We start from the raw sequence: 18,598 nt of genomic DNA on the forward strand, positions 1-18,598 counted from the left end.
GAGATGTCAGATACTCTAGTTCGCCATTTCATTCATGAGACTTTTACTAGCCAATCGGTCTAGAAAGGATTTTTTAAAAATGCAACTATGTAGACCTCTGACCCAAGACAATGTAGTTTTCTTTTTTATCATCTGCAATTTTAATGTGAGGGGGCGGGGCAGGGCGGCAACTGCCTATCTGTGTAAACCTACACTCACCTACCTCCCCCACTTCTGGTATTTAGGTTAGTTTGAAATCAAATGAACTTTAAGACTAAGACAAAAGATTTAAATTTTCACTTTCTAGCCACTTAGAAGAATATAGCAATGAGTCTGTAATAAAGTTAACATTACTTCCTGCGGCCAAGCAATGTCAATCAAAATTAACTTCATAAATCCAAATGGTCTTACAAATTTCCCTAAAGCGAAGCACAGGATTTACCTGTGTTACAATGACAGGTGACAAGTCTTTCAAGTTCTGGATATGGGTTAGTAATGAGTCCCGTAAAGAGGCATGAGAGTCTGTGGGGAGCTCATAAAATGAGGTCTGAATCTTCATTTTCATGGTCTGTGCAGCAAAATAGCATGATTCCACATCCTGTCGGATCTGTAACAATTGATCTGAAATCTCCCACGCATGGACCTGAAAGTAGATCAGACAAAAATGTCTTAGAGACGACTTTTCTACATAATTTCAATGCCATACAACCTCAATACATATATAACCATATTTGGGCTGATATATAATAAAACAAAAATATGAGAAGCTAAAACACCCATTAATTCAGCCAATACTTCAACTATATATTTATAGGCCCTGTTCAACAAAAGTATTACCTAAAATCTCCTGACTCATTCTAGGAAGGCATTGAGAGTTATCAACTGCATCAATAGATCTAATCTTGCTGACTAGAATCATTAACAGCGTAGGGGGTAGAGTAAGAAGAAAAGTATTCCAGAAATTTCTACTAAAACTAAAATGTCACTGTGTAACTCCAAACCCCTATCTACAGGTGGATGTTTCCTCTCTTTTCCACTTAAAATAAGCTTTGTTCACTCTGAGAATTGAGTCTGGAAGCTATTTTAATATATCCTATAAATAGGAGACTATATTTCATATTGGTCTCAATAGGCCTACATTTCAATCTGTAGTTCCTGAATAAAACAGCAGGAAAACAATCTTCACATGATTCAATTATTTTCTGATGTATTTATATTTGGCAAAGTGCTATACATGTTACTAAAATAATTTTCACAGGAAAATATATTTATCTATGGAAATAATATATAGAACAAAAGCATAGAATTTGGTCTCTAACAGCTAATCAGAGTTATAAAAGGGAGTAGTCCTATTACGAAAGATAACTCTGGGAACAAAATTGTGCAGTACACAGTAGGTAACTAATTAACTGACAAATTCTAATCCAATTCTACTGAAAACTGCCTGTTCACCAGAGAAGGCTAAAATGGGCTGGCAATAATGAACTGAAAAAACTTTTCAATCTCAATTCAGGAACAGAGCCAACTGTGAAGAGAGATCACACAGACTAACTTAGTCAATTTCTTATGAAGCTAGAACACTTTGCAAGTTATACATAATAATTCTTCAATATCTTTCCAAAGATAAACAAGAAATCAAGGAAAAGAAAGAGGTAGAATAAATGGTCTGTACAAGTTCCCAAAGTAAACTGAAAATAGAGACCTTAAAATTCACAATGATAGGCTTATTGACATAAAACTTAGCTTTAAATCAAATAATAAATTGGTGGAAAATAAGCATGAAAAACTAGGTTCCCTGCAGATAAAACACATTTTATTAATTTCTTGTACCTTTCACTCCTGGCATAATATCACAAAACATCTTCCAGGCCACAAAGTTTTTAGCCATTCATTATCTAACCAATAACCTAAATACGTCTATGATTTAATAGGCCATCAAAATTTATTTTGCTCAGTGCCAGCCCCATGCCCAAGTGGTTAAATGCTTTTACTCTGCTTTGGCGGCCTGGAGTTCCCAGGTTCAGATCCTGGGCACAAACGTACACACTGCTCCTCGAGCCATACTGAGGTAGCATCCCACATACCAATAAATAGAGGAAGACTGGCACAGATATTATATTAGCTCAGGGGCAATCTTCCTCAAGCAAAAAGAGGAAGACTAGCAACAGATGCTAGCGCAGGACAAATCTTCCTCACAAAAAGAAGAAAAAATATACTTTGCACAAACTGATATTTTTAAAAATAATAGCAGAAAGATTCTATGAAGCCTCAAAATCTGCAGAAAAGCCCTTATAAAAACAGAGGAAGTCAAAACAAAACAGAAAAAACGATTTCTTTTTGGGGAACTGGTAAACATGGGGCAGGGATGCAAAGGAGATTTATTTTTCAAGGACCTTTAATAATGTCTGAATATTTTTTTAACATGTCCTTTGAAATTGCCTTTAAAAATAAAGACTAAGTGACGTCAGCATCATGGTGGTGTGAGCTTTCCAGGTAATCTCCCCCCTCCACCATACAACGAAAAAGACATTCATACTCCAACACAGGACATACAAACACAACACGAAAGACATCTGAGACACCCAAGGAGCCATACAATGGAGGGTGGAGACAAGGGAGCCCCCCTCAGAGGAGGTGGAATGGGATAAGAGAAAACTTCACTCCCTGCCCAAAAGACTGGGAGCCGGGACACAGGCAGCGTCTGAGAGGGAATGAACAGGGGGAAGGCACGTTCCTTCACAGGAACATCAAAGATCCCCACTTCGCAGCCTAGGGGAAAGCCCCTACCGAGGTGGAAGCTAATGTGGGGGTGACCTCATCAAGTCAACACCCCAGGAGAGCAGATAGTGAGGGCAAAGCGAGAAAACCCTGAGAGAATGTAGAAGAAAGCACCCCTCCCCGCAACCTGCCCAGGGCTAGCTCCAGTGCCTGGGATCTTGGCAAACGCAGAGGGCTCAGAATGCAAAGCTAGTGACATCCACCCAGTGGCAATGGGCGTAACTGTAACCAAATAATACCACAATGCCCAAAAACAGAGGCATTCCTTCTAACAGGATCAAAAATTACATTACATCTCCAGCCCAGAGAGAAAATGACAAGGACTCAGAAATCAGTCCTGAGGACACAGAAATATGTAATCTAAATGATAGAGAATTCAAAACAGCTGTCATCAAAAATCTCAATGAGTTAAAAGAGAACATAGAGAAATAATTCAGCAAGTTCAGGAGCTACTTCACAACCAATTGAAACTATAAAGAAGAATCAATCAGAAATAATGGAGATGAAAGACACATGGAAGAGATAAAACAAAATATGGAATCCCTGAATGCTCGAGCAGACAACACAGAAGAGCGAATCAGCATAATCAAGGACAGACATCCTGAAATGCTCTAGATAGAGGAGAAAGAACTAAGACTAAAAAGAAATGAAGAAAGTCTCTGAGAAATGTCCAACTCAGGAAATGCAACTTAAGAATTTTAGGGATTCCACAGGGAGAAGAGAAGGAGAATGGAGCAGAAAGCTTGTTCAAAGAAACAATAGCAGAGAATTTCCCAAACACAGGGAAAGGGATGGAAATCCATGTGGAAAAGGCTACTAGATCTCCTAAATATGTCAATGTAAAAACACCTACTGCAAGGCATATAGTAGTGAAATGGCAAAAGTGAATGACAAAGAAAAAATACTGAGGGCAGCAAAGCAGAAGAAAATAGCCTAGAAAGGAACCCCTATCAGGCTTTCAGTGGATTTTTCTTCAGAAACCTTACAGGCTAGGAGAGACTGGAATGATATATTCAAATATCTGAAGGACAAAAACTTTCAGCCAAGAATATTCTATGAAGCAAAAATATCCTTCAGATATGATGGAAAAATAAAAACTTTCCCAGATAAACAAAAGCTACGGGGGGCTGGCCCCGTGGCCGAGTGGTTAAGTTCGCGCGCTCCGCTGCAGGCGGCCCAGTGTTTCGTTGGTTCGAATCCTGGGAGCGGACATGGCACTGCTCATCAAACCACGCTGAGGCAGCGTCCCACATGCCACAACTAGGAGGACCCACAATGAAGAATATACAACTATGTACTGGGGGGCTTTGGGGAGAAAAAGGAAAAAAATAAAAAAATAAATAAAAAATAAATAAAAAAACAAAAGCTACGGGAGTTCATAGCAATGAGAGCCCCCCTACAAGAAATCCTCAAGAAGGTCCTCATACCTGGGGGGGGGGGGGGGGTGGAGGGAGAAAAGGTTTAGAAAGCATAGAGTAAGAAGATAAATAGATAGACAAAAATCAGAAAATTGTAGCTATACATCAGAACAGGTTAGCAAATACTCAAGAAGGAGGAAAACACCAAAAACAGATAATCTTGTCATTTTAACCACAAACTCACAACACATGATGGAATAAAATGTGAGAAAAACAACTTAGGAGGGGAGGAGGAAAAGGAGTGAAGTGGTTTAGTCTAAGGAATAAGAGGCCATCAGAAAATGGACTATCTTATACATGAGATTTTGAATATAAACCTCATGATAACCACTAAACAAAAACGCAGGACAGACAAATAATAAATAAGGAGAAAACAAAGAAACAACATAAAAAACTACATAACTCAACTGGTAGACCAAAATACACAGGACGAGAAACAAATGAAATGCAGGACAACTGGAAAACAGGCGATAAAATGGCAGCATCAAGCCCTCATATATTGATAATCATCCTAAACATAAACGGATTGAATTCTCCAATAAAAATACACAAAGTGGTGAGATGGATTAAAGAGTGAGACCCAACAATATGCTGCCTCCAGGAAACATATCTCAGCTCCAATGACAAACACAGGCTCAGAGTGAAGGGACACAAGAACAATACTCCAAGCTAATGCAAACAAAATAAAGCAGGTGTCGGGCTGGCCCCGTGGCCGAGTGGTTAAGTTCGCGCGCTCCGCTGCAGGCGGCCCAGTGTTTCGTTAGTTCGAATCCTGGGTGCGGACATGGCACTGCTCATCAGACCACGCTGAGGCAGCGTCCCACATGCCACAACTAGAAGAACCCACAACGAAGAATACACAACTATGTACCGGGAGGCTTTGGGGAGAAAAAGGAAAAAATAAAATCTTTAAAAAAAAATTAAAAATAAAGAAAATAAAGCAGGTGTCACAACACTTCTATCAGACAAAGTAGACTTCAAGATAAGACAGATAAAGAGAGACAAAGGGGGCAGTATATAATGATCAAAGGGACACTCCACCAAGAAGACATAATACTTATAAATATCTATCCACCCAACACAGGAGCACAAAAGCACGTAAAGCAACTATTAACAAACCTAAAAGGAGATCTTAATAGCAACACCATAATAGTAGGGGACCTCAACACTCCTCTCACATGAATGGATAGATCATCCAGACAGAAAATCAACAAGGAAACAGAATTAAATGAAAAGCTAGACCAGCTGGACATAATAGACATATAGAGAACACCATATCCAAAAACAGCAGAACATACATTCTTCTCAAGCGCACAAAGAACATTCTTAAGGACAGACCATATGTTGGGAAACAAGGCAAACCTCAATAAATTTAAGATTGAAATAATAACAAGCATCATTTCCAATCACAACGCTATGAAGCCAGAAATTAAGTACAGAAAAAACGGTGAGAAAGAGACAAAGATGTGGAGACTAAACAACATGCTATTGAACAAGAAATAGATCAATGAAGAAATTAAAGGAGTAATCAAAAAATATCTGGAGACAAATGAAAATGAAAACATACCATACCAACTCATATAGGATGCAGCAAAAGCCTTATTAAGAGGGAAATTCATCGCAATACAGGCTCACCTTAACAAACAAGAAAAATCCCAAATAAGTACTCTCAAACGACACCTAATTGAATTAGAAAAAGGAAGAACAAACAAAGCCCAAAGTCAGCAGAAGGAGAGAAATAATAAACATCAGAGCAGAAATAAATGCTATTGGAACAAAAAAGGCTGTAGAAAGGATCAATGAAATGAAGAGCTGGTTCATTGAGAAGATAAACAAAACTGACAAACCCCTAGCCAGGCTTACAAAGAAAAGACAGAAAGCTCAGATAAGTAAAATTAGAAATGAAAGAGGAGAAATAACAATGGATACCAGTGAAGTACAACAGATTATAAGAGAATACTACGAAAAGCTATATGCCAACAAAAATTCTTAGACTTTTACAACCTCCCAAAGCTGAATCAAGAAGCAACAGATAATCTGAACAGACCAATCACAAGGAAAGAGATTGAAACTGTAATCAAAAGCATCCTAAATAATAAAAGCCCAGGACCAGATGGCTTCCCTGAAGAATTCTACCAAACTTTCAGAGAGGATTTAATACCTATCCTTCTCAAGCTATTCCAAAAAATTAGGGAAGATGGAATGCTTCCTAATACATTCTACAAGGTCAACACCACTCTGATACCAAAGCCTGACAGGGACAACACAGAAAAGGAAAACTGCATGAACGTAGATGCAAAAATCCTCAACAAAATATTGGCAACGCAAATACAGCAATACATCAAAAAGATCATACATCACGATCAAGTGGGATTTATACCAGGGACACAGAGATGACTCAACATCCGCAAACCAATCGATGTAATACACGACATTAACAAAATGAGGAATAAAAACCAAATGATCATCTCAATAGACGCAGAGAAAGCATTTGACAAGATCCAACAGCCACTTATGATAAAAACTCTTAACAAAATGGGGACAGAAGGAAATTATCTCAACACAATAAAGGCCATGTAAGACAAACCCACAGCTAATATCATACTCAATGAGGAAAAACTCAATGCCATCCCTCTGAGAACAGAAACAAGACAAGAATGCCCACTATCAGCACTCTTATTTAACAGAGTACTGTTTGGGAGGTTTGGGCCAGAGCAATTAGGCAAGAGAAAGAAATAAAAGGAATTCAAATAGGAAGCAAAGAAGTGAAACTGTCACTGTTTGCAGACAACATAATCTTATATATAGAAAACCCCAAAGAATCCACGGGAAAACTATTAGAAACAATTAACGGGGCTGGCCTGTGGCCAAGTGGTTAAGTTCACAGGTTCTGCTTCAGAAGCCCAGGGTTTCGCTGGTTCGGATCCTGGGCACAGACATGGCACTGTTCATCAGGCCACACTGAGGCAGCGTTCCACATAGCACAATCAGAGGTACTCCACATAGCACAACCAGAGGCACTCCACATAGCACAACCAGAGGCACTCATAACTAGAATATCCAACTATGTACTGGGGGGCTTTGAGGAGACAAAGAATTAAAAAAAAGGAAAATTGACAAGAGATGTTGGCTCAGGTGTCAACCTTTCAAAAAAAAGAAATAATTAACAACTACAGTAAAGTTGCAGGGTACAAAATCAACTTACAAAAATCAGTTGCATTTCTATACTCTAATAACAAACTTACGGAAAGAGAACTCAAGAATACAATTCCATTTACAACAGCAACAAAAAGAGTAAAGTATTTAGGAGTAAATTTAACCAAGGAGGTGAAGGACTTATACAATGAAAACTATTAAGACATCATTGAAACAAATAGATGATGACATAAAGAGATGGAAAGAGATTCCATGAACATGGATTGAATAACATAAGAATAAACATAGTTAAAACGTCCATATTACCCAAAGCAATCTACAGATTCAATGCAATCCCAAACAAAATCCCAATGACATTCTTCACAGAAATAGAGCAAAGAATCTAAAATTTATATGGAACAACAAAAGACTTCGAACAGCACAGCAATCCTGAGAAAAAAGAACCAAGCTGGAGGCATCACAATCCCTGACTTCAAAATATACTACAAAGCTATAGTAATCAAAACAACATGGTACTGGCACAGAAACAGACATACAGATCAGTGCAACAGAACTGAAAGCCCAGAAATAAAACCACACATCTACGGACAGCTAATCTTCAACAAAGGAGCCAAGAACATAAAATGGAGAAAACATAGTCTCTTCAATACATGGTGTTGGGAAAACTGGACAGCCAAAAGAATGAAAGTAGACCATTATCTCACACCATACACAAAAATAAACTCAAAATGGATCAAAGATTTGAAGTTAAGTCCTGAAACCATAAAACTCCTGGAAGTTAACAAAGATAGTAGACTCTTTGAAATCAAACTTAAAAGGATCTTTTTGAATACCATGTCTTCTCAGACAAGGGAAACAAAAGAAAAAATGAACAAACAGGACTTCATCAGACTAAAGAGCTTCTGCAAGGCAAAACAAACTAGGAGCAAAACAAAAAGACAACCCATCAACTGGGAGAAAACATTTGCAAATCATGTATCAGACAAGGGGTTAATCTCCATAATATATAAAGAACTCACACAACTGAACAACAAAGAAACAAACAGCCCAATCAAAAAATGGGCAGAGGATATGAACAGACATTTTTCCACAGAAGATATACAGATGGCCAATAAACACATGAAAAGATGTTCAACATCACAAATCATCACAGAAATGCAAATCAAAATTACATTAAGATACCACCTTATGCCTGTTAAATGGCTATAATCACTAAGACTAGAAATAACAAATTTTGGGGAGGGTGTGAAGAAAAGGGAATCCTCATCCACTGCTGGTGGGAAGGCAAACTGGTGCAGCCACTACGGACAACAGTATGGAGATTCTTCACAAAACTAAAAGTCTAAATACCATATGACTCAGCCATTCCACTACTGGGTATCCAGCCAAACAACTTGAAATCAACAACTCAAAGTAACATATGTACCCCTATGTTCACTGTAGCACTATTCTCAATAGCCACGACATGGAAACAATCCAAGTGCCCATCGACCAATGATTGGATAAAGAAGATGTGGTGTGTGTGTGTATATATATATATATATATGTATATATATATACACACAATGGACTACTACTCAGCCATAAAAAAGACACAATCACCCACTGGGAACAACATGGTTGGACCTGGAGGGAATTATGCTAAGTGAAATAAGCCAGACTGAGAAAGACAAACACCAGATGATTTCACTCATATGTGGAAAATGAACAAACACATAGACAAAGAAACCACTTCAGTGGTTACCAGGGGAAGGGGGCTGTGGAGTGGGCAGAGAGGGTAAAGGGGAGCATTTATGTGGTGACAGACAAGAAATAATGTACAACTGAAATTTCACAATGATGTAAACTATTATGAACTCAATAAAAAATTTGTTGAAAAAATAAATAGAGATGGATTTGTATTCTTAATATGGAAAGCTCTCTAAGATAGACAATGAAAAAACAAAGGTGCAGATCTTGTAACAACCTTTTTGTAACAATTTAAATTACAAGCATACCTCATCTTATTGCGCTTTGCTTTACTGCACTCTGCAGATACTGAATTTTTCACAAGATCCTCACCAAGAAAAAGATTAAGATGGGGCCGGCCCTGTGGCCGAGTGGCGAAGTTCACACACTCTGCTTCAAGAGCCCAGGGTTTCGCTGGTTCAGATCCTGGGTGCAGACATGGCACAGCTCATCAAGCCATGCTGAGGCAGCATCCCACATGCCACAACTAGAAGGACTCACAACTAAAAATACACAACCAGGGCCGGCCCGGCCCAGTAGAACAGCGGTTAAGTGTGCACATTCCGCTTCCGTGGCCCGGGGTTCACCAGTTCAGATCCCATGTGCGGACATGGCACTGCTTGGCAAGCCATGCTGTGGCAGGCATCCCACATATAAAGTAGAGGAAGATGGGCACAGATGTTAGCTCAGGGCCAGTCTTCCTTAGCAAAAAGAGGAGGAATGGCAGTAGTTAGCTCAGGGCTAATCTTCCTCAAAATATAAAAAAATTTAAAAGGAATTTTTTAAAAAAAAAGAGAAAAAAATACACAACTATGTACTGGGGGCTTTGGGGAGAAAAAGGAAAAATAAAATCTTAAAACAAAAAAAGATTATGACTTGCTGAAGGCTCAGATGATGGTTAGCAATAAACTATTTTTTAATTAAGACACGTACATTATTTTTTAGACATAATACTATTGCACACTTAACAGACTACAGTATAGTGTAAACATAACTTTTATATGCACTGAGAAACCAAAATAATTTGTGTGACTCACTTAATTGCAATAGTCCCTTTATTGTGGTCGTCTGGAACCAAATCTGCAATATCTCCAAGGTATCCCTGTACACATACTTTTTTAGAAAGTGTAGTGAAGCTTTTTAACACAGAAGAGTTAGTTTTATACTCCATATGCTCCTTAAACAACCTCAAGCTACTGTGCTCATAACATTTATCAGGTGTTTCAACTTTGCGTTTATCACACTAGCTGGCATTACACCAATTTTCCAGCCAAAACCAAAGACAAAAGATGAATTAAATACAAAAAAGAACTCTGAAGACACCAAAACTACCAAGATTGTTAGAACATGAGGCCACAGATTCCACAGACAGGGACTGGAAGAGCAGAGAGTTCAACCCATTATTTGGCTCCACTTTTTCCCTCAAGGTACTTGTGTATTTGAATGTGGAAGACGAGAGGCTTAAGAAGCTTAAGAGTTTTGGGCAGTCTCACTAGACTGGGGAGATGAAAACTGGAATTCAGAGCCTGCCAAGGAAGAGGGGGCCTAGTAAATACTCTAGTAACAGGAAATATACCTCAAAAAGACTTCTCCAGGACAGAACAGATGTTAGGCCACAAAACAAGTCTTAATAAATGTAGAAAGACTGAAATCATAGAACATATCTTTTCCAATCACAGTGAAATGAAACTAGAAATACCAGAAGAAAAACTGGAAAATTCATATGGAAAAAAACCTGGAAAATATGTGTAAATTAAATAACATACTCTTAACTGTACACCAACAAGTCAGATAATCTATGTGTCCAGAAATGGACACACTCTTAGAAACATACAATGTACCAAGACTGAATCAAGAATAAACAGAAAATCTGAACAGACAATATTACTATATGACTATAACTACAGTCATGCAACATTTAACAGCAGGAATACATTCTGAGAAATGCATCGTTAGGTGATTTCGTCATTATGCAAACATCACAGAGTGTACTTACACAAACCGAGACAGTATAGCCTACTACACACCCAGGCTATATGGTACTAATCTTATGGGAAGACCATCATATATGCGATCTGTCATTGACAAAAACATAGTTATGCAGCACATAACTGTAGTAAAGATTGAATGAGTAATCAAAAACCTCCCAACAAAGAAAAGCTCAGCATCAGATGGCTTTACTGGTGAATTCTATCAAACATTTAAAGAAGAATTAACACCAATCCTTCTCAAACTTCCAAAAACTTGAAGAGGCAGAGGGAACATTCCTAATTCATTCTATGAAGCCAGCATTCCTCTGACACCAAAGCCAGACAAAGATACTATGAGAAAAGAAAACTAAAGACCAATAGCCCTTATAGATACTGATACCAAAAAAACCTTAACAAAATAACAGCAAGCTGAATTCAACAGTACAGTAAAGGATTATACACCATAACCAAGAGGGATTTATTCATGGAATGCAAGAGTGGTTCAATATATAAAAACCGAACAATATAATACAGCATATTAACAGAATGAAGAACAAAAACACATAAACAATTGATGCCCAAAAAGCATCTGACAAAATTTAACACCCTTTCATGATAAAGACACTCAACAAACCAGGAAAAGAAGGAAACTATCCCAACGTAATAAAGACCATACATGAAAAACCCATAACAAACATCTTACTCAATGATCAAAGACTGAAAGCTTTTCAAAACTCTAAGATCAGGAACAAGACAAGGATGCCCACTTTTGCCACTTCTATTCAACATAGTTGAACAGTTCTAGCCAGAGCAAGTGGGCAAAACAAATAAAAGGCATCCAAATTGGACAGGAAGAGGTGAAATGATGTCTGCTCCCATATGACAATCTTATATATGGAAAACTCTAAAGATTCCAAAAAAACCTGTTAGAACTAATAAAGGAATTCAACAAAGTTGCAAAATACAAAATCAACATCCAATAATCAGTTGTTTTCATACACTAACAATGAACATCCTCAAAAGGAAATTAAGAGAACAACTGCATTTACAATAGCATGAAAAATAACAAAATACTCATGAATAAAGCAAGGAGGCAAAAAGACTTGTACATTGAAAACTACAAAACACTGTTGAAAGAAATTAAAGACACCAATAAATGGAAAGACATCCCGTGTTCAAGGATTTGAAGACTTACTATTGTTTCAGTACTAACCAAAGTGATCTACAGATTCAATGCAATCCCAATGATGGGGCCAGCCCCAGTGTCCTAGTGGTTAAGTTCAGCATGCTCAGCTTTGGCAGTCTGGGTTTGGCTCCCAGGTGCAGACCTATAGTGCTCTGTTAGCAGCCATGCTGTGCTGGTGGCCCACATACTAAAAAATAGAGAAAGATTGGCATGGATGTTAGCTCAGGTGTGGACCTACACCATTGGTCAGCCATGCCGTAGCAGTGACCCACATACAAAATAGAGGAACACTGGGGGCTGGCCCAGTGGCACAGCAGTTAAGTTCACACGTTCCACTTTGGCAGCCCAGGGTTCGCTGGTTCGGATCCCATATGCGGACATACGCACTTCTTACCAAGCCATGCTGTGGCAGGCATCCCACATACAAAATAGAGGAAGATGGGCACGAATGTAAGCTCAGGGCCAGTCTTCCTCAGCAAAATGAGGAGAATTAGCTTAGGGCTAATCTTCCTCAAAAAGGAAAAAAAAAAAGAGGAAGACTGATACAAATGTTAGCTCAGGGCTAAACTTCCACAGCAAAAAAACCCCCACAAAACAAAACACAAAAACCCACTCATACAACTCAAAAACAACAAAAACCAAACAACTGAATTAAAAAATGGGCAAAGGAATTGAATAGACATTTCTCCCAAAAGATATACAAATGGCTAATAAGCACATGAAAAGATGTTCAACATCACTAATCATAGTGAAATGCAAATCAAAACCACAATAAGATACTACCTCACTCTTTAGGATAGCTACTATCGAGAAAAAAAAACAAGTGTTGGTGATGATGTGGAGAAACTGGAACTATGTAAATTGCGGGTGGGAATGTAAAATGGTGCAGGCACTATGGAAAACAGTAGGGCAGTTCCTCAAAGAATGAAAAATAAAATTACCATGTGATCCAGCAACTCCACTTATGGGTATATACCCAAAACAACTGAAAGCAGGGGCTCAGATATTTACACACCAATGATCATAGCAGCATATTTCACAACAGCCAAAAGTTGAAAGCAACTCAAATGTTCATTGATAGATAAATGAATAAACAAAATGTGGCATATACATACAGTGGAATAATATGCAGCCTTAAAGAGGAAGTACTATTACACGCTACAACATGAATGAACCTCGAAGACATTATGGTAAGTGAAATAAGCCAGATGCGAAAGGATACATAGCGTATGATTCCACTTACATGAGGTATCTAGAATAGCCAAATTCACAGTGACAAAGTTAGAATTTTGGTCACCAGGGGTTGAAGGATGGGGATAATGGGGAGAGTTACAATTTAACAGGTACAAAGTTTCAGTTGGAGAAGATGAAAAAATTCTGGAGACAATTGTGGTGATGGCTGTACAGCAATGTGAATGTACTTAATGTCACTGAATTGTACACTTAAAAATAGTTAAAATAGTAAATTTTATGTTACATATATTTTACCACAAAAAGAAAGAGAAACAGTTTAGAATCTGCTCAATCCCTTCTCAGATTAAAGGGATCTAGTCCCACCAAAAAGACCTGCCAGGGAGCCGGCCCTGTGGCAGAGTGGTTAAGTGTGCATACTCCACTTCAGTGGCCCAGGGTTTCACTGATTCAGATTCTGGGCATGGACATGCCACCACTTGTCAGGCCACAGTGAGGTGGCGTCCCACATGCCACAACTCGAAGGACCCACAACTAAAAGGTACAACTATGTACTGGAGGAACTTGGAGAGAAAAAGCAGGAAAAAAAAAACCAGACTGGCAACAATTGTTAGCTCAGGTGCCAATCTTTAAATAAATAAATAAATAAATTAACAAATAAACAAATAAATAAAAGACCTGCCAGAAGGACAGTCAGAAATAGAAGGGAAGAGAAACATGGGAAATACAGAACAAGCAGAAAACAGGAGATAAAATGGCAGTATTAAGCCCCATATAGCAATAGTTACTCTAAATGTAAATGCATTGAATTCTCCAATCAAAAGACAGAGAGTCAGGGCTGGCCCCATGGCCTAGTGGTTAAATTCCCATGCTCCGCTTTGGCAGCCCAGTGTTTCACCAGTTCAGACCCTGGGCGCACACCTAGCACCACTCATCAAGCCATGTTGAGGTAGTGTTCCACAAAGCAGAACCAGAAGGACCAACAACTAGAATATAAAACTAGGTACTAAGGGGATTTGGGGAGAAGAAGAAAAAAAAGACACAGAGTGGTGGGATGGATTAAAAAATAAGACCCAATAATTTGCTGCCTCCAGGAAACATCTCTCAGTTCTAAAGACAAACACAGGCTCAGAGTGAAGGGACAGAAGACAATACTCCAAGCAAACGGCAAGCAAAAGAAAGCAGGTGTTGCCATAGTGCTATCAAAGCAGACTTCAAGATAAAAAAGACAAAGAAGGGCAGTATATAATGATAAAAGGGACACTGCAACAAGAGGACATAACACTTATGAATATATATGCACTTAAACACAAGAACACCCAAGTATATAAAGCAACTAGTAACAGACCTAAAGGGAGAAATTAACAGCAACACAATAATAGTAGGGGACCTCAACATCCCACTTTTGTCAATGGATATCTCATCCAGATAGGAAGTCAACAAGGAAATACAGGACTTAAATGAAAAACTAGAACAGATGGACTTATTAACAGATACATAGTGAACATTCCATCTAAAAACAGCACATTCTTCTCAAGTGCACATGGAACATTCTCAAAGATTAAAAACTCTCAATGAAATCAGTATAGAAGGAAAGCACTTCAACATAATAAAGCCCACATATGACAAACCCACAGCCAACATCATATTCAGTGGTCAAAAACTGAGTCACCCCTCCGAGAACAGGAATAAGACAAGGGTGCCCACTCTCACCACTCCTATTCAACATAGTACTGAAGGTTTTGGCCAGACCAATTATGCAAGAAAAAGAAATAAAAGGAATCCAAACTGGAAAGGAAGAAGTGACTCTTTCACTGTTAGAGGACAACATGATCCTATATACAGAAAACCCTAAAGAATCCACCAGAAAACTACTGGAAATAATCAACAACTACAGCAAAGTTGCAGGGTAAAAAAAAAAATCAACGTACAAAAATCAGTTTCATTTCTACACAATAACAACGAGCTAGCAGAAAGAGAACTCAAGAATACAATCCCATTTACAATCGCAACAAAAAGAGTAAAGTATCTAGGAATAAATTTAACGAAGGAAGTGGAAGACTTACACAATAAAAACCAGAAGACATTATTGAAAGAAATTGAAGATGACATAAAGAAATGGAATGACATTCCATGCTCGTGGATTGGAAGAATAAACATAGTTAAAACGCCCATATTACCTAAAGCAATCTATGGATTCAACGCAATCCCAATCAGAATCCCAATGACATTCCTCACAGAAGTAGAACAAAGAATCCTAAAATTTATAAGGAACAACAAAAGCCCTCGAATAGCAAAGCAATCTTGAGAAAAAAGAACCAAGCTGCAGGCATCACAATCACTGACTTCAAAATATACTACAAAGCCATAGTAATCAAAACAACATGGTACTGGCACAAAGACAGACACACCCATCAGTGCAACAGAACTGAGAGCCCAGAAATAAAACCACACATCTTTGGACAGCTAATCTTCGACACAGGAGCCAAGAACATACAATGGAGAAAGGAAAGTCTCTTTAATAAATGGTGTTGCAAAAACTGGACAGCCACACGCAAAAGAATGAAAATAGACCATTATCTTACACCATACACAAAAATTAACTCAAAATGGATTAAAGACTTGAATGTAAGACCTGAAACCATAAAACTCTCAGAAAAAAATACAGGCAATACACTCTTTGACATTGGTCTTAGCATCTTTTTGAATACATGTCTACTCTGGCATGGGAAACAAAAGAAAAAATAAACAAATGGGACTACACCAGACCAGAAAGCTTCCGTTAGGCAAACGAAACAATGAACAAAATGAAAACAACGACCCACCAACTGGGAGAAGATACTTGCAAATCATATATCTGACAAGGGGTTGATTTCTAAAATATATAGAGAACTCATACAATTCAACAACAAAAAAACAAACAACCTGATCAGAAAATGGGCAGAGGATATGAAGAGACATTTTTCCAAAGAAGATATACAGATGGCCAACAGGCACATGAAAACATGTTCAACATCATTAATCATCAGGGAAATACAAATCAAAACTACACTAAGATACCACTTTACACCTGTTAGAATGGCTATAATTACCCAGACAAAAAACAACAAATGTTGGAGAGGATGTGGAGGAAAGGGAACCCACATACACTGCTGGTGGGAATGCAAACTGGTGCAGCCACTATGGAAAACAGCATGGAGACTTCTCAAAAGATTAAAAACCAAAATACCATATGACCTAGCTATTCCACTATTGGGTATTTATCCAAAGAACTTGAAATCAACAATTCAAAGACAAATCTAAATAGTTGGGCATATTAAAAACAAAGACAAAATGGGCCTAGATTTGTTTCTTAATGTCACTATCATAAAACAAACAAAAAAAAGTACCCTGGGGAACTAAAGAGACATAACAACTAAAAGTAACGCATTATCCTTGACTGGATCCTGGATTAGGGAAAATAAAATTTTTTAAAAACTAGAAAGCTGTAAGTGACACAATTGTGAAATTTGAATATGGACTGTATGTTAGATAAAACCATAATATCAATCTTAAATTTCTTGAGATGATAATGGTTTTAGTTTAGTTTAGAAAAATGTCCTTGTTCTTACAAGCTATATGTCAAAATGTTTAGTGGAACAGCATTACAAGGTCTGTAATTAACTTCCAAAAGGTTAAAAAAAATACACACCCAGAGAAAAGAGAGAGACAGAAAGAAAGCAAATGAGAACTGTCAAATTGAGGAGAAGAGTATATCATTTATGAGTTTTCACCATGCAATTCTTTCAAGTTATGAATTTTTGAAAGTAAACAGTTTGGGGAAAATCAAATAGCTGATTAATATACTGAAGGAATTAGAAGACAAACTGGAGAATTTCCATTAAGAAATGGAATCTAGGGCCAGACTGGTGGCATAGTGGTTAAGTCTGCATACTATGCTTCAGCAGTCCAGGGTTTGTGGGTTTGGATTCCGGGAGCGGACCTACACACTGCTCGTCAAGTTATGCTGTGACAGCACCCCACATACAAAATAGAGGAAGATTAGCACAGGTGTTAGCTCAGGGACAATATTCCTCAAGCAAAAAGAGGAAGATTGGCAACAGATATTAGCTCAGGGCCAATCTTACTTACCCAAAAAAAAAAAAAGAAAGAAAGAAAAGAAATGGACTTTATAAAAAAAGGAATCAAATGGAAATTCTAGAATTGAAGAGTACGGTAACTGAAATTAAGAACCAAATGGAAGAGTTAAATAAAAATAGCAAACCAGACAACTGAAGAAAAGAGTACTACACTAGAAAATAGGCCTATAGAAAATAAGACTGAAGCACAAAGTCAAAAAAGGATAGAAGGTAAAGAATGAGAAGAATGCAAGTGACACATGGGACACAGTGAAAAAGTCTAACATCCATATAACTGAAATCCCAGAAGGAAAAGAAAAAATGAGGCTGAAGCACTATTTAAAGATAATGGCCAAGAAATTTCCAAACTAATAGAAGATACCAAGTCATAGATTTAAGAAGGTCTACAAACCCCAAAGACAGAAAAACCAGACCTAGGCACATCATAACAACACTGCCAAAAAACCAAAGACAAAAAGGAAAATCTTAAAGGCCAGAGACAAAAAGATGCATTATCTTTAAATGAACAACAACTAGACTGACAGCTGACTTGTCAACATAAACAATGGGAACCAAGGGGCCGGCCCAGTTGCGCAGCCTGGGGTTTGACAGCTCAGATCCTGGGTACGGACCTATGTGTTGATTGGCAAGCCATGCTGTGGCAGGCATCCTACATATAAAGTAGAGGAAGATGGGCACAGATGTTAGCTGAGGGCCAGTCTTCCTCAGCAAAAAGAAGAGGATTGGCAGAAGATGTTAGCTCAGGGCTAATCTTCCTCAAAAAAAAAACAAAAAACAAAAAAACAATGGGAACCAAGTATTTTCAAAGTACTAAAAGAAAATAACTGCCAATTGGTTATTTTATACCCAGCAAAAAATCCTCCCAAAATACAATAAAATTAAGACATTTTAAGACTAAAAAGAGTTCATTACCAAGAGACCCAAAAATAAAAAAATAAAGAATAGCAAATAAACCATAAATTAACTTTTCTTAAATGTATCAGAAAGCTGAGGTTGCAAGGCAACCAAGTAGACTGAAATCTAAAGACAGACCTCTCCAAGGAGACAGGAGGC

General features: G+C 37.9%; 1 protein-coding gene across 16 annotated transcripts in view; it reads right to left on the reverse strand.

Moving 5' to 3' along the window:
- TNPO3 (transportin 3) overlaps window positions 1-18,598 on the reverse strand; it is an 87,425-nt gene that overhangs the window by 53,069 nt on the left and 15,758 nt on the right. For all 16 annotated transcript variants that reach the window (XM_008511989.2, XM_008512148.2, XM_070617678.1 and 13 more), the window contains one exon: window positions 422-622. In XM_008511989.2, the coding sequence (XP_008510211.1) occupies window positions 422-622 (201 nt within the window). The remainder of the gene's footprint in view (window positions 1-421; window positions 623-18,598) is intronic.

This window comes from Equus przewalskii, chromosome 4 (assembly GCF_037783145.1).
Source record: "Equus przewalskii isolate Varuska chromosome 4, EquPr2, whole genome shotgun sequence".
In the NCBI taxonomy this organism is placed as follows: domain Eukaryota; kingdom Metazoa; phylum Chordata; class Mammalia; order Perissodactyla; family Equidae; genus Equus; species Equus przewalskii.